This window comes from Vicia villosa, linkage group LG4 (assembly GCF_029867415.1).
Source record: "Vicia villosa cultivar HV-30 ecotype Madison, WI linkage group LG4, Vvil1.0, whole genome shotgun sequence".
NCBI classification, from domain to species: domain Eukaryota; kingdom Viridiplantae; phylum Streptophyta; class Magnoliopsida; order Fabales; family Fabaceae; genus Vicia; species Vicia villosa.
Genome location: NC_081183.1, coordinates 170,335,489 through 170,352,917, shown reverse-complemented (window position 1 = coordinate 170,352,917; position 17,429 = coordinate 170,335,489). Strand labels below are relative to the sequence as shown.

Sequence of the window (17,429 nt, the reverse complement as noted above, 5' to 3'; positions counted from 1 at the left end):
ATGATAAAAAAATGTTAAATAGTAGTCATGAAAATTTAATGATAAATGGTAATCATAAAAAATTAATGATAAAAGAGAAAATTTTATTGATACAATCATTTTTATAAATTGAATGAGTTACAATTGTTTTTATAAACGGAATAAATTACAAACAATTTTATAAACTTAAGAAATTCAACTCTTTATACAATTATTTGTATAAATGACAATTAGTTGCATATATTTTTATAAATGGACACAGGGGTTCAAGATGCTTATAAACGGAAAAAAAGTTACAATAATTTTATAAACGAGAATAAGTTACAATTATTTTTATAAAAGAGAATAAGTTATTAATATTTTTATAAAAGAAAAAAATTGAAGTATTAAAACAATTATTTTATCATGAATAAATTAAAAATTGCTTTATAAATTGTCACAGGTTCAAGGGGCTTATAAACTGGAAAATTTCTACATGTTGATATAAATATTTTTATATATTTGTTTCAACTAGCTTTGGTACGCAGTCTTCTGTGCTTATTGTGCAGCAGTATAAGACTGTGCTTATTGTGTAGCAGTATTTGGTTGGGAGAAAAAGTGTTGTTTTAAAATGTCATGAAGTGAAAAGTGGTACTGAAAATTTGTAAAAAATTGATCATTGAAACAAAGTTTTGGATTAATGAGTATATTGTATAGTTAGACAGATTTATTTTAGGGAAGCATACAACAATTTTAAGTAATATCTTATGGTTTTGAGCCATAAGTACATTATATAAAAGAGAGATGCCTATACACTTTTACCTATTCACCTTATCTTTTTTCGCATGTACCATTAGGGGTGGCAAAACGGGCCGAGGCCCGCCGGGCCGCCCGCGCACCCGCCAAAAAATAGCGGGTTGGGTTGTAATTTTAGGCCCGCCGCTCGCCAAAGCCCGCCCCCCAAAACCCGCCGTCCGCCATAGCCCGCCCCGCCAATGCCCGTCGCCCGCCAAAGCCCGCCCCTCCTCCAAAATTCCCTCTTTTTTAATTAATTCTAGTAATTCCAATTCTTGATGGTTTATTTTATATATTTATTTGTAAATATGTGTAATATTTTTTTAAGTAAAATTTGTTAAAAAGTTGGTTTTATAAAAATTGTTTTAAAAATTAAGTGAAAAATTTAATTAAAAGGTAAAAAAGCCTATTAATCTATTAAAAAAATGAAAAAAAATAGGCGGGCAAGCCCGCCGCTCGCCAACCCGCCATCTTGGCGGGGCGGGCATGATTATTATGCCCATTTCACTTGGCGGGCATGTCCGCCCCGCTCGTTTTTTGGCGGGCATAAGGCGGGGCGGGCGGGGCGGGCGGCCCGTTTTGCCACCCCTATGTACCATGCATTTTTATATTATGGATTCAATAATCAAAGTTTATAGAGTTATTAGATAGATGCTGATTGTGATCCTACTTCATTTCTAGAGTAAGAGTTTAATATTTAATGTCAACACATCTTTTAAATATATATTTTGATATTGTTTTATATTAATTTACTGCAAAATTCATATTTGACTAAATTGTAGAATTTTATTAACAAAATCTGATTAACATTAAAGACTTAATACTCTCTTGGACAAATATATTAATCTAAGAGTTCTTTTTATTTCTCAATTTAAGAGTTGTATATTGTTCGTCGTAATGAAGGTCCTTTCAGACATAGATCCATGAGTAAATGTGAACGTATCTATAAGATACCAATTGTAGACGATTTATTTTAATGTCCATCTTTTAAATCTTTCTTTTGTTATTGTTTTATATTAATTCACTAGAGAATTCATTTTTGACTAAATTGTGGAATCTTATTAACAAAATCTGATTAATAGACAAGACTTGATACTCTCTTGGTCAAATATATTAATATAAGAGTTCTTTTTATTTCTCAATTTAACAGCCGTATATTGTTTATCATAATTAAGGTCCTTGGAGGCATATATCCACAGACACAGGTAGCTGTAAACTGTTCATTTAAATATTTATCTTTTAATTTTTTTTTGCTGCTATTTTATATAATTAAAGTTAGACTATCGACTCTACGATTTATAGTAAATATGAATCAATGCTTAAAAGTTGATGCATATTAGTAGCCTATATTTGTAACTATATGAATGTTAGTTAATTGGAGAATGAATTCAAACTTTACAAATGATTCTTTAATAAACGCGTAATGTGATCGCACGGGTTTCTCAACTCTAATACAAAAGGATTAAACACCTTAAACAAAATTAACATGTACAATCAACAAGGAGGTTAACAAGACAATCTTTCTTTTTACAAACAAAGTTGCCTTTAAATCTAACGCCTACCCATTTCCATGACAAATATTTGGTAAGAAAAACCAAGTCATTAACATATTTTTGCCCTCCATTAAATAGAATATCAATTCTAGATAATCAAATGACCCTAACAATTACAAATCAAATAAACAATATAAATTCTTTGTTGATATATTGCCCTTCAGTTTTCTATCAATATGCTTCACATGGACAAGGATGCTACGACATAAAGGTAAGTAACCAATACCAATCCAATCCAAAATCTAGTTCTAAACCAACGCAGTTTTTTAACATAACAGAAACAGATGGTGATGAGATTCAATTTCACCAAAGCAAAAAGGCATTACCGTGTTATTAGGCTCGAAGATGATATCACGCTTCGTGGGTTCATCTTTAGTTTGAAGATGGTTGAAAAAAGCCTCCAAGTGAACACTTGTACATTTAAGGGAACATTTGACTTCCACAAATTTCTAAGGACAAAAGAGAGATCCGGAGTAATAGGGGAGCATCTCCATGACAGAGCTTGCAATCGAGAGAATGCTAATTTGACACAAAAGCTGTCTAAATTGGGCCACCAAACAAACACATCGGATGCATTGAAGATCTTCCCATTCTAGAGCAGCTGCAACAGATAATGTTGTTGGTGTTAAATGAATGTTCCAACTCCAAATACCATCGCTCCAAAAACCAGAATTGCAAATCTTGATCTTGTTAATCTGCAAACAGTCAAAAAGAAAATGGAATTACAGCATTAATGGTTCCTCGACTAGACATTTATTCCTCCAAAAATAAATGTTTGTATTGTCTCCTAACTTACATGACACGCTATTGCAAAACTAATTAGAGTCTCTGCCATAAATCCTCACACAAATTTTATGTCTCCGTCAAATAGACCATCTGCGCGTGTTAACCGGCCACAAGGTGTCTAAGACCAAACCCTTGATGTCCCCATATTTGGACACAAATAGAGAATTCCATACCGATTTTGAAACCTCATTCGAGACAAATTTCCAAGCCAACTTACTTAAAAGAGTCTTGTTGAAGGTTTCACATTCTTTTAGTCCAAAGCCACCCTACCACTTTGGTTTACAAATAGATTCCAGGAAACCCAATTAACTTTCTTCTTACGTTCTTCCCCATTCCATAGAAAGGCTCATTAGATCTTGATAATGTCTTGGAATATTACTTTTGGCGCTTTGTAGAATGGTAGGTAGAAGAGATGTATGGTATTTAAAATAGAATTCAGATGTGTGAATCTTCCTCCCAAAGATAATCATTTTCCTTTCCAATTTGCAAGCCTATTACGGAGCTTTAATAATACCAGATCCCAGTAACTTTGCTTGCATGGGTTATTCCCTATGGGTAGGCCAAGAAAAGTAAAAGGGAATGGATTGATTGAACAAGATAGAAAGTATGAGGTAGCCACCAAAAAACCAGGATCACAATTCTACCCCAAAATTATTCTCTTTTGAAAATTAACTCGAAGTCTAGATATTAACTCGAATCCACGTAACACCGTTTTAATTGCCCAAATATTGTCCCAAATAGCTTTACCCATATACTACTAGAAAATTCGTTTTTTGTGACCGAATTAGAGACCGAAAAAGCTTAAAAATCGGTGACTAAAATGTTCAGCGACCGATTTAGCGACTATTAATTTTCGGTTGAAAAAGTGCTAGTCGCTAAGCTTTTGCGCGAATTTAGTAACTGAAATTTAGAGACCTATTTTAGTGTTCTTTTTCATAAAATAAAATAAAATTAAAAGTTGTGCTACCCAGGAATCAAACTTGTGACCTTCACATATTTTAATAAGAATTTGCTACTACACCACTTAGCATCTATTATTATGTCTTATATTTAAACATATATACATACAATTTTATATAAATATATTACATGATAAAACAGTAAAAAATATGAAAATTTTAATAAAAATTAAAAATTGAAAGAGAAGTAAAATCTTTAAAAAAATGGAAAGGAAATATTAACATAATAAAAAAGATTAAAAATAGAAAAAGAAAATATATATAAATTAAATATTAGTGACCTCTTAAAATTGGCTCATGAATATTAAATTTTGGTGTCTAATTGGTTCACTACAGTGACCAAAATTTCGGTCACAAAATTTTGGTCTTTAAATCGGTAGTTGATTTATTTTAGTGACCGATTTAGTGATCTCTTAAAATTAAATTACGAATATCAAATTTTGGTGCTAAAAGCGAATTTTCTAATAATGATAATAGAGTGACATTCACGTATTGCAATATATCAAATTCCAAATTATCTTGCATCTTAAAAGGTTTGAAACCCAAAGAAGAACTTGCATTTTTAACATACCTGTCATGCCTTCTGCCAGTCTGCACCTGATATAAGTTGGGAAACTGAGTTGCTAAAAAATCTTGCCTGGCTTGGTAACTTTGGCCCCAAATATTGTGGTGAACACTTCATGGATGGGATGAGCCCCTGATTGTTGAATTATAAATGAAACTGGGTAGACCCGTGCGATGCACGGACATATATTATTGAATTATCACTACATATGTATTAAATTACTTAAAAATTATTATTAATAAATTGTCTAAAAACATATCAATTGATTTATAGAGTTAGAGATGGTTGTTAGTTGAAAAAAGATGAATTAAATAATAACTTATTTTGGGTCACTTGATTCTACTATTTACATGTGAAGTAAAAGAAAAAATATTTAACAATATAATTAACAAAATAGAAAACTTAGAGACATAAACGAAAAATGTCTTAATTTAATTTAATGTGCAATTTTCCATCCATGACATGCTTATAGGTACACATACAAACAAAATTCATGGCATGCTTATATATGGACACACAAAATATATAAAGATATTAAAAGTATGAAAAATGGAAACAAATAATATAAAAAAATAATAATAATAATACACACAAAAAATTCATGGCATGCTAATTTATGGACAGATAAAAAGTAAAAAACAAAAAAAATAACAGTAGAAAAATAGAAACAATCGATAAAAGAAAAAAAAATACAACAAATAAATATTTTTTATTTATTTTATGAGGCACTTTGTTAATGAATTTCCCACATAATAAAGAAATGGACATATAAATACAAATATGCTTTTGAGTGATCCTAAGTAGGAGATGTCAATCTTAAATATAATATTCCATTACATAAATTCATAAACATGCTGATAAAATAATTTGCATGTCTATCTAACTTCAAGATACCACATAGCTTCTCGATCGGGGGATGATGAAAGAACAACAATGTTTTAAACCTTTATCACAAAAAGGCTCTCCAGCTGCATGTAAAAAGCACTCTGCAACTACCATCACATACATCCCAACTTTCAATTGATGTTGAAAGAACTTGCCGGTGGAAGTTTGATGATGTCAGTTCCATTTTCAAGAAGAAAATGAAATGTTGTTTTAAAAATGTGTAAATAGTTGAGAATGTATAACATTGAATTAGTGGAGAATTTATAAAAGTGAGTTATTGGAGAATTTATAATCAAATAGTATAACTTCTTCCCACCAAAATTTCCCGCCAAATCTTTTTTATCAAATAATATAATAAAAAATTAATATTAATTAATTAATTACTATAAACTACATATTTTGCAATACAAATAGAGAGGTCGAGAGAAAAGTATCTAGAGAAAGAGATAAAAAATGGAGGAGGTTGTTGTATGATTTTCATCAATAATAAATAAAATAAGAATTGTAGTTTTAATTTGGGTTAGTAATGATAAAATGTGATAACTTGTAATGTGATTGAGATGAACATAAAATATATATATATATATATATATATATATATATATATATATATATATATATATATATATATATATATATATATATATATATATATATATATTGGAACAATTACAAAAATTAATTAGTGGTTAGTTAATTTTTTAATTTTTAGTTATTAAGGAATTAATAAATAATTAGAAGAAAAGGTAATTAATTAATTAATTGAAGAAGTGAATAATTTATAGTAATTAATTAATTATTATTAATTTTTTAATAAGTGTGGGTAGTTTATAATAATTAATTAATTAATTATTAGATGAAAAAGATTTGACGGAGAATTTTAGTGGGAAGAAATTATAGAATTATAATTTAGTATGATATGATGTATGAACTATAGTATTGCATTACATGTAATATGCATGACCAATAGTCACCAAATTTTCACATCAGTGACGTTTCATATTTTTCCAAGTAGCTTTCGAGGAACATTACCTCGGGGTTGTATATCAACAAAGCAATAGTTTAGGGCTTTAGGCAATACCTTTTAGGACATCTTCAACTTGTCTTTGTGTTATAGAAATCTTCACCCAAACAAAAGTACAATATATATAAAAGGGACAAAAATAATGAAAATTCTACCCATGACATTGACAGTATACGTTCATATGACTCTGTTTGGTAAGACGTGTTCTCGAGCTTATAGCTTATGTCTTATGTCTTATAAGCTCATATGATAATTTAGACCTGTTTGGTAACGGTCTTTTCATCACGAGTTTATAGCTTATTTTACTAACTTATAGCTTATTTTCCAAACGCTATTTCAAATAGCGTTTTAGCTTATGTCTTATAACTTATTATTTTTTCTTCCTTTTTTATCCTTATTATTTTAATTAAAATCGATTTTTAACCTTATAATTTATTTTTATTTAAAATCAAATAATTATATATTAAATATCTTTTATGTCATTTTACATTTATAAGTTAATTGAACCGCTAATTTTACCAAACACTTTAATTAGCTTATAAGCTATCAGTCTCAACCATCCGCTATAAGCTATAAGTCACCAGTCATCAGTCATAAGCTATAAGCTATCAGTTAGCTTATCAGTCAACCGCTATTTTTACCAAACAGACCCTATATACTTCAATTCATCTTCAAACATTCATATATCATAAATCAACTTAATATTATATTTATTTAAAAATATACATTGTGATGCATCAAAGTTGGTACCTACAAAAAAACACATAATTAATAATTAAAAAACATCAATACAATTAAGACTAAAGATAAATAAAAAAATAAATAAATAAAAGAAATACCCAAGACAATTATGTATTTCAATTAATCTTCTAACATTTCTCTCTCAACCAATAGAAATCTACATAAACTTTCAAATCTTGTAGCTATAAAAAAAATGAACCACATCAATATAATAAAAAGAAAGAATTTATATAGGAAATGAACATGAAAAGTGACAAACAAACAACTTGAGGAAACAGAAGTATTTATAATTATAGAAGAGGATTTTGTGAGCTAATGGATTAGTGGGATTATCAGAAAGAATGATTTTGATTAGTGGGTTATAAAACTTAAAAATTTAGCAGTGGAAAGTGGTTTTCAACTGGTGTCCTATGCATAAATTGGACTATATTTAAGGGAATGTATGCAATAGCTCTCCTATTTTATTTAATAAAATTGCAAAAAAAAATAGTGTTCTGATTAATAGAAATTTAGTAGTGGAAGTGGTTTTCAATACGTGTTCTATGCATAAATTGGAGTTGATAGTTATTATTAATATAATGAATTGAGAAACCGTTTTTGAAGCAAATTTTTTATTAATAAAAAAATAGTGTCCTACTTAATAACAATTTTTTAGTAGTGGAAGGCGGTTTTTATTACGTGTCCTAAAAATCGTTTTTGAATTAGTAGTGGAAATTAATAATTGAGAGAAAAAAATTTAATAAATGATTGAGTGGAATTATTTATTTATTTATTATTTATTAATAAGTAGTATTTACTTTTTTAATTTAATTAATTAATTTAATATTTCTTAAAAATTTTGGCGGGAAATTTTGATAGTAAAAACTTTTAGGATTATAATTTAGTATGATATGATATGATATGATATGATTCTATCACTTGTCCATGTTTATTCCGTCAAATCATATAAATATATTAAAATAACTTAAATTCTTTAAAATATGAATTTACTCTGAATTAATCATAACACAATTAATCATAACAGTTAGATTTTAATAAATAATTGATTTTTTATTTTAATTATTTCTAAAATATCACTTATAATAGATGTAATGCAGCAACCGTGTAAATAATCTTATAATCTCATAAATAATTGACTTTTTATTTTAATTTAGTATGATTCTATCACTTGTCCACGTGGCAATTAATCTCATAATAATATATACAGAGAGTTTAATTGACGTGTATTGTTAGTGTAAAGAAATTTTATATGATTGTCCAATAAAAAACCATCAATTTATCAAATTATTCCAATCGTTTTAAAATATTAGTATGATCCATCCTGCAATGGTGTAAAATAACTTGAAAATTTTCTCAATGTATTCAATGATTCTCTTAGTCACCTGGAGAATTTTCATTTATGCTTCGTGCTTCCGTAAATGTACATTCGGAAGCACCATTTTTTTTCCAAAAAATTTAGTTTTTTCCGTAGATGCATCTACGGAAGCGTAAAAACCATAGTAAACAGTGGGAAAATACAATGAGTTTTAGTTCAACATTTCTTCCGTAGGTACATCTACAGAACGTGTTCAAAAAAGAGTATTCTGTAGTTGTACCTACGGAATTGCTGATATATTTTAAAAACTTTTTATAGAATTGAGTTTGTGGTGAATTTTCTCTTCTAATGATGTATTCATTTGCTTGAAACAGTTAAGAATCATGACTTTTTCATAGTATACCATAGTAGTGTAATGTAAATATAATGGTATATATAGTACACGAAAAGAAAACATCTTATAAATCGTACAAATAGTGTCAAACATAATAAAAATAAAATTACATCAATCTAATAAAAATTGATACTGATGAGACTAGTAGCTCTAATCCATATTCAAACAAAATAAGCCCCCCAAAAAAGCTTAGCTACCATCAACACTAAAACATAACTTCGTTGAGGTTATCCAAGATAACTGAACTCTTTCGGAGCATAGTCGACCAACACATTACCATATGTTGTATGATGAAAATAGATTTAGTGCAGAACAGCTACAAAGTTTTAGTTGTTTTAAATTACGTTTAGCATAAGTTATTAGTAAAACTTTGTAACTGATCTGCACTGGATTTAATTTCATCATACAACACATGGTAATGTTGACCGACTATGCTCCAGAAGAGTTCAGTTATCTTGGATAACGTCAAAGAAGTTATGTTTTACTGTTGATGTTGGCTAGGCTTTTTTGGGGGCCTTATTTTGTTTGAATATGGAACTTATGTCTTGCTGTTGATGTTGATGCATGTTGTGCAATTCTCCTTGTCGGTCATAATGTCTGCGTAATACAGATAAAGTCGGATTAGATACAATTAAATTAGAAAAACTAAAAAATGATTTTTCTATATTCCGTAGATACAACTACGGAATGACCTAACGTTCATCTCTTTCGTAGATGCATATACGAAAGTTTTTGAAACCTCCAAAACCCAATAATGGCGTCGGGTCACTGTTGAAAAGGGTTAAAAACCCCATTTTGGTGGCTTGAACGTCATTTTAACACATCAAACAGCACATTCGTTGTCTCTAAATTATATTTCTAGGTTAATCCAATCATTGCTACACCTAAAAATCGAATTCTAACTCTATATTACAAATACTCTTAAATAACTCGAAAAGTCGAAAACTTATCGATTAAATTGAGTTTTGAACTTGATAGAATGTGTTGTTAGTTTATGTGGATGTTATCGACCGTACTCGAGAGAAAGAAAACAAGATTTGGGGAAGTTTGATTTTCGAGGTTGAGAGAGTATGAGAGTTGAAGAAGAGAAAAGTGAAAAATGGGGAGGAGAAGAGTGCGGTGCGAATTATAACATCAAATTCTTTCATAGATGCATCTACGAAAACATTCATATGTGCATATACGGAACAAAACAACGTTAAATAAAAAAATATATAGAAGCACGAAGAAAATTTCACCAATTCGCATATACATGAAAGATCCATAGAATCTAGTTAGAAATTCCCAAATCACTTTTAACACCATCGGTTAATCTTATTTTCTTTTCAGCAAATGTTTTAATTGCTTAAAATTTTATATACACAATCATTATAATATTAAATATTAAATAATTTAATAGTTAAATTGTTTTAATTTAATTTCTACGAAAAATTACTAAAATAAAATTGTAAAAATAAATAAATTCACATTTACAAAATTTATTTTTTGTAAAATAAATCTAATCTATAATGGATTGAAAAATAGCAACTGTTGGAAAAACAAACAACTTCTTTCATTCTTATTTGGCGGGTGAACGAACCGACAACATTCCCAATTCTTTCTCTCTTCTGCAACTCTTCTTCTGCAACTCTTCTTTCATTCGAAATGAACAGGTAACCTATCTCCAAATTAGGGTTTCAATATCCACTGATGATTTGATTTTGTGGCTAAAAATCTATAATAGATTCGATAGCAACGGTTCAAAATATCCATTAACGATTTGATTTTGTTGCAAAATCTATAATAGATTTGATAGCAACGGTTCAAGTTCAAACTAGTTTCTTTCTTTCAACAATTCTTGAATTCACACACACACTCACATACACACAATGTGGAATCTTGATTGCGATTGGTACTCTCCAAAAAGCCTACTCAGCACTCCCACCATTTATGATTTTCCAGTATCATTACTACTCCTATACTACTCATTTTCATTTTCATCTTCTCTTTTTCGCATTCATCGATGATTCTCATTTGTGTTTCTTTGTTTTTCTACAGGGCGATCGCTTTATCCCCAACCGAAGTTTGATGAACCTTCATCAAGCCAACAGTTTGCTTACCAACACCAACAAAAAAACTCAAAATCCTAATTTTAATGTATGCTTGTTTCTAAACTCGGCGAATTTTATTCGAGTTTCTGGATTGAATACTTTCTTATTTCGGATTTGAATGTGTTGTTATATGACAGGAAGCGTATAGACAGAAACTGGAGGATAAACTGAATCTTGATTCCGAAGGGAAACCGTTTCGGATGTTAGTTTTTAGAGGAAGTCCAAAATCAAGTCAAAAATCTATTCGTCATATTGATCAGATGCGAGAAGAAGATAATGAAGCACTTCAAAACAGTGGCAATCAACGTATCCGTCGAAGGCTGCCTAAGGTTTTGTTCATATCAGTGTACTTTTTATACGGTTTCGTTTTCAATATAGTAACAACTTAACCCATTTGTTAAATGACTCTAGGGTGATAGAATACATATATGTCAAACCAAAATAGGCCTCTACTTGTCATTAGGGTGTGCCCTTGTTCAAAATGTTCCACATTTTAAAACCATTTCTAATGGTCATAGGTATCACCATAGCAGAATGAATGCTTCAATTAAATGTCTAATATTTGTTCTGCTGTTGCAAATGTGGAGCTGAATGTTATTTTTCCCTTTTTATGACCGAAGAACTAATTCACACAATCAAATTAATACCTCCTTTGCAAAATGTTTAAGTTAATTTTTACTTGAATAACAATCTTGTTTGTATAGGAGTGGAGTAAATTAACCTGAGATAAATCCGTAGGTGAGGAGCAAATAAACAGTTGATTTTTTTTTATAGAAACTAATAGATGGCGAGATATGACTTCAAAATATAGTTTCTTGCAAAGACCAATTGTCTGACTTTTATTAATTTGGAATACTGATTATGTGCACGTAATGTCTGCTACTTAGTAAATTTTTGTTTTTCATTATTACTGGAATTTGGATTTCTCTGAGGAAGAAGGCTGAAATTAATGCAGTGTGATTTGAATTTATTTTGAGATTGCATATGTTTATCTGGACCTTAGACATTTTCATATTATTAAAAGTAAATCATAACATATCTAAATATTCACATTCCTTAAAATTTGAATAACTAACTTAACTTTATAAAACAAAAGGAAAAACTAGTTTGGCTTGTATTTTCGTAATCTTGTGCTGTACTCTGAGTGGATAAATTGAATTAATGTGCTTGCAGAAGGAATCCAGGGTATTGGATGCGCCAAAAATAAAAAATGATTACTACACAAACACTATGGATTGGGGGAAAAACAATATTCTAGCTGTTGCTTTGGGAACAGAATTGTACTTTTGGAACTCAGTTACTACTGATGTATCTTTGTTGTTTAACGCCACTGGCAATAACTATCCAACAAGTGTTTCCTGGTCAGAGGATGCAAAATATGTGGCCACAGGATTTGTGCACTCTCAACTTCAAGTCTGGGATGCTGAGACTTCCAAGCCAGTAAGAAGTCTAGAAGGTCATAGTGAAAGGATAGCAACTCTAGCATGGAATAACCATGTTTTAACTTCCGGAAGCCATGACAAAACTATAATCAACCATGACGGTAATCAGATTTAGATCTTCTTCTTTTAAGTTTTTTAGATGTGTATTATGTATGAATACAGAAAGCTTTTGTTAAAATGCTGTAACATAACATCTTGCTGTTCTTTATACAGTTAGAGCAAGAAGAAATGAGGTTTCCCGGGTAAAAACACACAGAGCAGAAGTTTGTGGTTTAAAATGGTCGAAAAGGGGCAATTTGTTGGCAAGTGGTGGTAATGAAAATCACATCTATGTATGGGAGTTAAATAAAATGAACTCGTCAAACTTCTTGCATTGTTTTAAAGACCATAGTGCTGCTGTGAAAGCTCTTGCTTGGTGCCCTTATGATCCATCTGTGCTTGCTTCTGGAGGCGGAACAGACGATAGATGTATTAAGTTGTGGAATGTACAAAAAGGAACCAATATTTGCAGCATAGATACCAAAGCTCAGGTTTGTGGATTACAATGGAATAGACATCACAAAGAGATATTAAGTGGCCATGGGTTTAGTACAAGTGCAGAACACAACCAACTGTGTTTGTGGCAGTATCCTTCTATGACTAAAGTTGGAGGCTTGGACCCTCATACTTCAAGAGTCCTTCATCTATCTCAGGTATGCTACATGTTATCATAACTTAAAAGTAAAGTGAACCATTCATTTAGAAACAGAATTTTATATAATGCTTGGGATTATTTTCAACAAAACCATTTAAATATTATCAAGGTGATTATTTCAAGTTACACAATTGCTCTTATGTCTTGCAGAGTCCAGATGGATTAACAGTGGTTTCAGCTGGGGGAGACGAGACTCTTCGCTTTTGGGATGTTTTTGGACCACCAGCTACTGATACAAGAGAGACTTCGGTTTTAGATAACCTTTTGTCGATGAAGATATCACCAATAAGATGATAGAAACATAACAATTTTGTTCTCTTAGGGTAGTATCCTTGTATGTAAAAAATAGTTTTATTAATGCACAAATTTTTTCTGACAAGAATTTGAAATAGATGTTATTGTCATAAATCAATTATAAATTGTCCTTAAAGATATATGTAACATTAACATTAGTTTTCCATTCAATACCAATACCAACTTAATCGTTAAACAATACGACATAATTTTTTTCTGATAACATCAAGGTCTTATTATTAGTTTACATAAGATTATCCTCTTATTCAATCCAGGTGATAAGATTTCATATCATTTATGCATGTAAGATGCATTAATTTAGAATAATGACAGCAAAATTTGCAGCTAGAAGCCACTGAACTTGTATACAAGCAAACCTAGCTGGTAAGAAATATAAGCCATTTTGAACTCTACTCTAGACCCCAAAAAAAAAAACTCATTCTGTATTCTAGTCAGTATCAGTATCCGCAAATATCTCAGGAGTAGGCCTAGCTTTGCCGGTTGTTGATTTCTCTTCTTCCTCTTTTCTTTTCTTCTCCTCCTCTCTCTCCCTCTCTGCAATTATGGCCTTAGCTTTCTCAAGTCTAGAGCTGACTGCTTCCCAAGATACAAGCTTATCCATGAACACTGATATATAATCAGGGCGCCGGTTCTGCAAGGATAACATCATAACAGTCTTAGTTATATTTATTAATTGTTAATTATACAGAACTCTCAAATATAGTGATCACTGTACAATGCTGTGAACTACATCTCACCTGATAGTCAAGGTAGTAAGCATGCTGTATAAAAGTGAAATACACATATCACAAAGTTAGTAATTTGGTATTGATGAAATAATATTTTTCAAAGTCATTGAATCACTAACAAAAAGTTTGATTAATATACCTCCCATACATCAATGGTCAGGAGTGGCTGCAAGAAATCAAAATGAAATCTCATCAGATAGTGATTCATTAGAATGAATTGCTAATATTTATCAGAGTGAAACGGGATAATTCATAATGAATCAAGATTCAAAATGAGATTCATATTTAAAATAGATACATGCTAGAGAGTATCAATTGAGTTCATTTTTGTATCCAACTGAGATATGTCTCATACGTATCGTGAGATACTCACAACCATTCTATCTTACCACAGCAACTGTGTTTCAAAATACAAATGATGATGAATAGTATAACAATATAACTAGTTCTTACTACTTACATGATGATGGCTCCAAACAAGGGGGTTCACAGCATTAGGACTCTTCAGCACAACGAGCTTTTTGTCCTCCTCAGTTGCAAGAGGATTTACTGCATTTCCAACGTCAAGTCTATTTTCTTTATCTGTATTTAATAGACAACAAACGAAAAAGATTAAAAAACAGAAAAAACTGCTTGCTAAGTTAGATATACCAAGAAAGAACCAAATGCTAGAAATGAGCATATATGATATGAACTACGAAGGGTAATTTACTCACATGCAAGCCATGCCCATCCTGAACCGAATTGTGTTGAAGCAGCAAGCTTGAACTGCTCAACAAATTTTTCAAATGAACCAAAGTCTCTTTCAATCAGTTTTAAAAGTTCCCCCGATGGTTTTCCACCACCACCGGGTTTCATGGACTCCCAAAAGAAGTCATGGTTCCATACCTGAAATAAATCGATCAAGAATACCAAGCTGTGGTTCAGAAACATGAGCTAGACTTTATGGTTATAAGTATATAGTATGCAAACCTGTGCTGCATTGTTGAAGGATGGAAGAATGTCGCCATTATTATATGCTAATACTATGGTTTCCTCTAGTGACTTCCCTTCTAGATCTGTTCCATCAATTTGCTTGTTCAAGTTATCTACATAAGCTCTGTGGTGCTTCCCCCAATGGTACTCAAATGTATCCTGGCTCATAATTGGCTCCAAAGCATTCTGAGAATTTTCATTACAGAAATATTAGTTACTTATGTATTATCAGTCTAAAGTCAACAAATTCTAACAAGCAAACAGAGTATTGGCCAGAGTCATCTCAAGTTTTTGGAGGCCGTGTAATACAGCTATAGCATCAGTTTAATCATGACAAAACAAATATGAATCATATTTAACCGACTATTTAACACGACAAATATTTTATGAGCCCCTATTTAAGTAAAGTTTAAAGGCATTGTACAATAGGCCGTCATATTTAACTATAGTTTAAAGGCCTTGTACAGGAGCCCGTCTTTGGGCGCTCTATGTGAGAGCGCTCATATTGGCTAAAATTTAGATCTTACCAACGGATATGGTGGTGGTTTCAACTCAAATTTTGCAGTGATAGTAGTGCTCCCAGCTTTCCTTATGCATTTTCCCTGCAACATTGAACAGGTAAGCTTCTAAACTGGACATTTTTTGTCCATCCAATGAAACAAATTTGAGTTGGAGAAGTAAAAAACCTTGTTCTTGGAGAATTTGAAAGTAGCTGAAGAAGAGGCGAGATTTTGGAAGCCTGCGAAACAAAGAAGAATCAGAGAAAAGGGAATTGAGAAGAGAAAGAGATTGAGAGAGTGAGAGTGAGAGTGAGAGTGAGATGAAACAAACCATAGGAGTGAGAGGGGAGAAAAGCGGAAGATGGAAGGGAAGTAGTAGCGGTTGCGGAAGGCGATAGCAACTTCATCTCTTTGACACACCACTTCAGTATTTTTTATTAAATTTTTGTTAATTTGTGATATTTATCTAGTATATAATTATTTGTTTATTTGTGTTTTGTTTTGTTTTATAAAGAGAGTGTGAGAGCACCTAGTACAACTAGTACAAACATAACAGTACATAGTACAAATATGACACAATCATGTCGACATTTACTTGAGGACTATCGTAGGATTATAATTCTTAAATATTATAAGAGAAAGTGGTAGGGAAAGATTGTATGGTAAGGAAAGAGGAGCAAAGTGGTGTGTATAGTGTTAGGTTTACTTATAGGTTCTGGAGGAGGTTTCAACAAAATCGGATGAATTGACGAGAGGGGAATTGTTGTAGTTTATGGAACATTATAGCTTTGCTTAGAACCAAATATTTGTTGTGGAGAATTTGTAGAGGTTGCTCCCGACTTAGATTAGGCTTCGTCTATATTTTGTTCAATGTCCTTCAGATTGTCATATGTGTGAAAATATTGATGAAAATGATTGTCGTGTACTATGAATCAATGTTGGAGGACAACATAGTTGTCTTTTATCATAGATATGCGGTTACACGCCTTTAATAGTGCTAAGGACCTTTTTTTTTTATATTTGTAGTAATGAAGATAGGAGGACGGTGGGGAGAGTTGCGGTTATGATTTATGAGCTCTGGGATAATAGAAATAATGTAATATGGAATAATGAACGGGAAGATGGAACAAAGTTGGGTGTGCAAGCTTATTATAATTGGCATGATTGGTATATAGCTCAAGATGGAAGTGGTAGATAGCATGCCAAAAATCCTTAAACAACTTGGATGCCACCGAGCGAATGGTGAGTGAAGTATAATATTGATGCAGGGTTTCATTATCATATGGGAATTACGAATAGGGGCTGGTGTATTAGAGACCATTTTGGTAGATTCATTATTGCATGTGTAGCTTTGGACTTTGGTATTCTCTCGGTCATAGAAGCAGAAGTTGTGGCTTTAAAGGAGGCAATACAAACAGCTATCGTATGCAACTCGATAATATGATTTTCGAAAGTGATTCACAAAGGGTGGTTCAAGTTATTCATTCTAATAATAATGGTAGTTCAAGGTTTAATTTAATTATTTTGTCTATTAAGAGTTTGTTACTTCGTTTTCCTAACTTTTAAGTTAAGTTTATTAAGTGTCAAGTATTTTCGGTTGTTCATTTGTTAGTAAAAATTGTCAATTCTTGAACTAGGTGTGATACTGTTAATATGATTCTTCTTTGTACTGAACATCAATTGTTATATGATATGAACTAAGTTTGTTTC

General features: G+C 31.2%; 2 protein-coding genes and 1 long non-coding RNA gene across 4 annotated transcripts; 1 reads left to right on the top strand and 2 right to left on the bottom strand.

Annotated features, from left to right (window-relative positions):
- Positions 1 to 2,578: 2,578 nt before the first annotated feature.
- Positions 2,579 to 3,724, bottom strand: LOC131600269 (uncharacterized). Its single transcript, XR_009283084.1, has 2 exons — positions 3,103 to 3,724; positions 2,579 to 3,001 (listed from the first exon to the last, which is right to left on the bottom strand). It is a non-coding gene; the product is annotated as an uncharacterized LOC131600269 (long non-coding RNA).
- Positions 3,725 to 10,502: 6,778 nt separating this feature from the next.
- On the top strand, positions 10,503 to 13,629 carry LOC131595890 (cell division cycle 20.2, cofactor of APC complex-like). 2 transcript variants are annotated; one of them, XM_058868411.1, is made up of 6 exons: positions 10,503 to 10,627; positions 11,013 to 11,111; positions 11,203 to 11,394; positions 12,239 to 12,608; positions 12,721 to 13,199; positions 13,352 to 13,629. In XM_058868411.1, the coding sequence occupies exons 2-6, from the start codon at positions 11,043 to 11,045 to the stop codon at positions 13,493 to 13,495; spliced, it is 1,254 nt and encodes a 417-aa protein (XP_058724394.1). In that variant the 5' UTR covers positions 10,503 to 10,627; positions 11,013 to 11,042; the 3' UTR covers positions 13,496 to 13,629. The 2 variants fall into 2 exon arrangements, with proteins under 2 accessions (XP_058724394.1, XP_058724393.1); XM_058868410.1 differs by lacking the exon at positions 10,503 to 10,627 and adding an exon at positions 10,634 to 10,915.
- Positions 13,630 to 13,757: 128 nt separating this feature from the next.
- LOC131595891 (superoxide dismutase [Fe], chloroplastic) lies at positions 13,758 to 16,206 on the bottom strand. Its single transcript, XM_058868412.1, has 9 exons — positions 16,051 to 16,206; positions 15,906 to 15,958; positions 15,747 to 15,821; positions 15,217 to 15,405; positions 14,961 to 15,132; positions 14,705 to 14,826; positions 14,384 to 14,410; positions 14,254 to 14,277; positions 13,758 to 14,147 (listed from the first exon to the last, which is right to left on the bottom strand). Exons 1-9 carry the CDS (start codon positions 16,124 to 16,126, stop codon positions 13,944 to 13,946), a joined length of 942 nt encoding a protein of 313 aa, XP_058724395.1. The 5' UTR covers positions 16,127 to 16,206; the 3' UTR covers positions 13,758 to 13,943.
- Between the last annotated feature and the right edge of the window lie 1,223 nt (positions 16,207 to 17,429).